The sequence below is a fragment of the Propithecus coquereli genome, unplaced genomic scaffold (genome assembly GCF_000956105.1).
Source record: "Propithecus coquereli isolate 6110/MARCELLA unplaced genomic scaffold, Pcoq_1.0 Scaffold349, whole genome shotgun sequence".
Classification (NCBI taxonomy): domain Eukaryota; kingdom Metazoa; phylum Chordata; class Mammalia; order Primates; family Indriidae; genus Propithecus; species Propithecus coquereli.
In genome coordinates this window covers 1,268,893-1,273,592 of record NW_012149163.1, presented here as the reverse complement: position 1 = coordinate 1,273,592, position 4,700 = coordinate 1,268,893, and the positions used below count along the sequence as shown (strand labels likewise).

Sequence of the window (4,700 nt, the reverse complement as noted above, 5' to 3'; positions counted from 1 at the left end):
CCTCCCAGAGTGCTAGGATTATAGGCGTGAGCCACCGCGCCTTTTAATCTCTGTCCTGGGATGTCACGACGTCTCTGAAACATCAGCTTTTCTCCGTGCTTAGACTTGAGTTTTGAGGAGGTGCTGGCCGGGTCAGCATCCATTTTCTACTCCAGAGAACATTCGCTCAGCGATAGTGGTTTGAGTGCAGTGTGTGCCAGGCACTTTGTTAGGCATGAGAAAAACGAAGTCGCTGCTGTCTTGGGGTTCACAGGCTAGCAGGACCAGAGTGGCTCTCTCTCCCTCAGGGCTTAGCTACCCTCTCCTCAAAAGTTGGTCAGCGCCGTTGTTTCAGGCTCAAAGTCTGCTCTCCAGGTCCGTGTAGATATTAAGCCAGGTTTGAAGAAGCCATTTTTTCAGTACCACCTACACTGGAGCCGGAAAGAAATGTTTTCTTTGCTGGCTTTTCCGAGTATCACGCACTCAGTTCCTGCTCCTCAGCCTGCACCTCCTTCCCTCCACCCACCTTTGACTTCATGGGGTGTCTTATGTCAAGCGAATACCAGGACAAAAAACGGCACCTCCACGCCCGGCTTCAGGCTACAAAGCGTTATGTACAATTATACTCATTATGGGGCCTGTCAGGCTTCGCAGGGGCCCATTGAGGAGCCAATTAGGATTTCACAGATCAGTAGCTCCTCATTAGGGAGCTCTTAACAAAGCAACACATTTTCATTTCTCATAAAGACGTGTCATCAAGTGCTAAGGCCAGTTGAGTCGCCGCACGGCTGCCAGAAGCACCCCCCAAACCGCGAGCTCCTTCCACCCAGAGTTACACTGAGGGCATGCAGTGAGAACCCACCTGCAGACTGGCCTTCCTCCCCAGGCATTTTGCTACAAATATTATTCTATTCACAGGAGGCTGGCCTCATTCCCAAGGCAAGGGGGTAAATATCACAAATTTTGCATCAGCTTGACAGAAACCCAAGGGCACAGCAACAAGCTTGCTCCTAACTGGTCCTCATCACAGGGAGATGCTCTCAAAGCACCTTTTCATCTTGGTTGATCCTATAACAACTTGTGCAATGGGGGGAAATGCCTTCTTCTCAGTTTCACAGGTGAGGAAACCAAAGCACAAAGGGAAAAAAGCAATCTCCCCAAGGTCACAAGGCGACGGGGGGAAAGTTACAGGGACCAGAACAGTTTCCGACAGCCTCTGCACTTCCTGCAAAGCACGTGGTTTTGCACTTCGTCCATCTCACTGTGCTCTCCCCCCGCAGATGCTGCGTTTCTGGCCCGAGAGAAGGCAAAGGCCGACGCCGAATGCTACACTGCTATGAAAACAGCCGAGGCAAACAAGGTAAAGGGCCCGCACGGCCCGATGAAGCGGTGTCTCAGGGTTTGGGTATATGTTGCTTGAGAGTGCCCAGTGCTGAATGCCCACCGCCACCCAGAGGCCCTCGTGGCCAGAACTGAGGACTCCTGTGCCGTGTGGGACAGGTGCTTCCCTTTCCCTGAGCAGTGCCTTGTTTAATTTTCATGTTAAATGTGGGAACTTTTGAAACTCTTGCAACTGTCTAGAAGATCTGAGATTTCTTTCTTTTAGAGAAATGATTACCCTGTTACTAATGTAACAGTGAGACCACAGAAAGTAAATGGAGGCACCAGTCTTTGACAGACAGCCTCTCCATAGGAAAATCAAAGGGGTGCCACCACAAAATGTCTCTAATATGGTTCCACCTAAGTCTTCCTTCCTTTCTTTTTTTTTTTTTGCAGCTGAAGCTGACCCCCGAATACCTGCAGCTGATGAAGTACAAGGCCATTGCTTCCAACAGCAAGATTTACTTTGGCAAAGACATTCCTAACATGTTCATGGACTCTGTAGGCAGCCCGGGCAAGCAGTCCGAGGGGCTGGCTGACAAGCTGAGCTTCGGCTTAGAAGATGAGCCCTTGGAGTCGGCCACTGCGGAGAATTGAAAGTTTTATACAACCTCAGTTGACACTTAATGAGATCTTTATTTTTTAAGATGAACCAGAATGCTCCCCCCTCCCACACTACCTTCTTTGACGCTCTTCAAGTTACCGTGGTGAAAAAGAAGAAACGGACTTAAATCCACTCGCCCTCCTGGGAAGGGAGGGCGGGAATTGATGATTTGGGATTTTATTCAGGTAAGTAGGTTATATGACTTCTGATAAGATTTGTAAACTATGTGTTTGAACCTTTGCCTCCCAGACACTAATTTGTCCTTTGAAGCTGGCTTAATCAGGGATGCTGTCGTTAAGGGCAGGGAGAAATGTAGAGTGTTGCCTCCCTGTGATCTGATTTCCCTTATTTGGAAAAATGCAGCCCAGTGTTCTTCCCCTGCTTCCAGGGTGGGAGATGCCTGTGGGTGAGGCTCGGCCACTGAGAAACATGTGCTTATAAGTTTGCCAGAAGAGCTTAGAGCGACAGCTGCAGACGTTTGACCCTCCTGGCATTTTTGTCAGCGTATGTGTGAGTTATTTTAGAGGCATGCTTTCTCGAGCCCTCATAAGCAAGTACTGGTGCTAGGTTTTGCAAGATTTTCTATACGCTACGCTCCTTGCCCTAGGGCTCAGAGTGGTGGTTTTGACTCCATCTGTAGAGTCAGAGCTTAGTCACCACCACACAATTCTTCTTGAAACTTATCACCTATTCTGTGATTTGGATTTTTCTTCTCAAATAATCTGTCCAGTGGTCCCACTCAGCATCAAGAAGACAGAAACAAACAACTCGAGTGTCTTAGTAGCTGCCGAAGTGGGATCCTTAGAGCTGTTAGTCACTGCAGTACCTGCTTGGCAGATTACGTAGGTACCTTGAGAGCAGTGTCTTTATTGTGGATTCTACAGTGAAGAGCTCTGGCACCGTGTGTGGAGGAGGATGAAGGGTCAGCCAAGAGATTTCCTGGACTTAATGCCTATGGCTTGTGCTGGGAGTTTGTCTGACACAGAGATAAAGGCAGGCCTCTCCTCTAAGTAGCCTGTGTTTTTAAATCTAGGGCTCCAGGCAGCCACACAGAGGTCGGACTGAATGTTAATTCTCCAGAGACAGCTGTGTAGATGCAAGTCGGAGTTCATGCCCAAGTCCCTGGGTTTGAATGGCGGCATCAAAGTCCATTCAGAGTGTTTTATTTTATTTTTCATCACTGGTTAGGAAAATTTCAAGTCACTCTGGGATATTCAGGATGGGGGAGCAAACATAAAAGAAAGGTTTTTCTTATATCCTGAAGTTGGGGGTAGGGGCAGTATGGGTAGGGGGATCCATCCAGTGTAGCCCATGAGTTGTGTACGGAATTGTTAAGTGGAAGGCGGCTCTCTGGAGTAAACTAATAACCATATTGGTACCCTCCATGACCAGCTCTGGCTTGGGATTTGGCCTTGTTATTAGCTACCCCACCCCCTCAAAACTCCTACTGTACCCCTCTTCCCAAGGCGAACACTATGAAGGATACTTTCTGGCACCAATCCCCACCTCCTTTTTGGTCTCATGCCCAGATTTCTGGTTTACTGAATGGTCCCAGAACTTGGGCCAGCTTGCTTAGGAGTTTGGGGAGCTTTTAGCCTGCCTAGAAAGATACAGTGTTAACTCCCCTTGCTTCAAATGTTGCCCTTCTCTGTTCTAATTCCTGGGACTTAGAATTCTCAAACCACAGGTCCTGGTCACACTTCGTGCAGGCAGCAAGATGTTCCTGGGAGTTAATGTGCTCAAGAGTCCTTGCAGAAGGTGGTCAATTTCCTAAACTCAGCGTAGGGTAGCCATTATTAAAATATATTCATCCTCCTCCTGTTTCAGTCCATTAATCACTTGCTAGGAGCAACACGACATGCCCAGCATTGCCTAATCACATACACGTTTGCTCCTTCTACTCCGAGCTCTTGCTGCCTGGGCCTCAGAAAACACCAGTTTGCCACAGTATCTGCAATGAGGAGAATCAGGAGCGGGGTATGTCAGCCTCTCTGAATAGTATGCTTTGCTCAGGTTCTGAACTTGAAAGCTTCTCGGGTACTAACGTCCTGTCATAGCTCATCCCTTGACCACAAAAGAGCCTCAGTACAGTAAAGTCCTGCTACAGCTGCCCCTCTATGTTAATGTCACTTCCTCTTTAAACAAAAAATACAAATGTCGCTGTACCCATTAGTGTAAACCCAATGGTTGTCTGTACCCGTCTGAACAGTAAAATCATGGAAGTCAGCTATTTCCTTAGCACGGGACATTGAACCCATCGTCTGTGTGACTTTGTTTTTTTTAACACTTATTAGCAAATCTGATCTTAAAACATTTGGATTCTAAACATGTAAAATGTGACAGCCTGCAATTTTGTAGACAGTGAAGTAATGGCTGCTATTTATAAAGGGAACTTCTATCAAAATAAGTAACTGTTTATAAAATTCAGTTTTTGTAGGATTCTCCAAGGAAAAGTCACCTTGGCTGAATGTTTCTCATTAAACTTTGCAGAAGCAATTCATATACGGTACTGTTTTTAATCGCTTTTTAATATAAGGACAGAATGTTTGCAAGGAAGCCAAAGTTTATTAATAATTTTTATATAACTCAAATAAAATAGATTTGGAGGGATCTGTGATCATATTAAGGTGGGGGCAGGGGGATCACTGGAAGAATCTTAGCAATATATTGATTCAAAAAAAGAGATGAGATGTTTTACAAATGATCTTCAGCTGTTTCCATGGATCTGTGTATCTGT

The 4,700-nt window shown here is 46.5% G+C and overlaps 1 protein-coding gene across 1 annotated transcript in view; it reads left to right on the top strand.

Annotated features, from left to right (window-relative positions):
- The window catches only part of ERLIN2 (ER lipid raft associated 2), a 19,395-nt gene extending 14,939 nt beyond the window's left edge, over positions 1–4,456 (top strand). Inside the window, exons 9-10 of the mRNA XM_012651119.1 lie at positions 1,260–1,339; positions 1,756–4,456. Coding sequence (XP_012506573.1) covers positions 1,260–1,339; positions 1,756–1,956 — 281 coding nt within the window. The 3' untranslated portion in view covers positions 1,957–4,456. The remainder of the gene's footprint in view (positions 1–1,259; positions 1,340–1,755) is intronic.
- Positions 4,457–4,700: the final 244 nt, after the last annotated feature.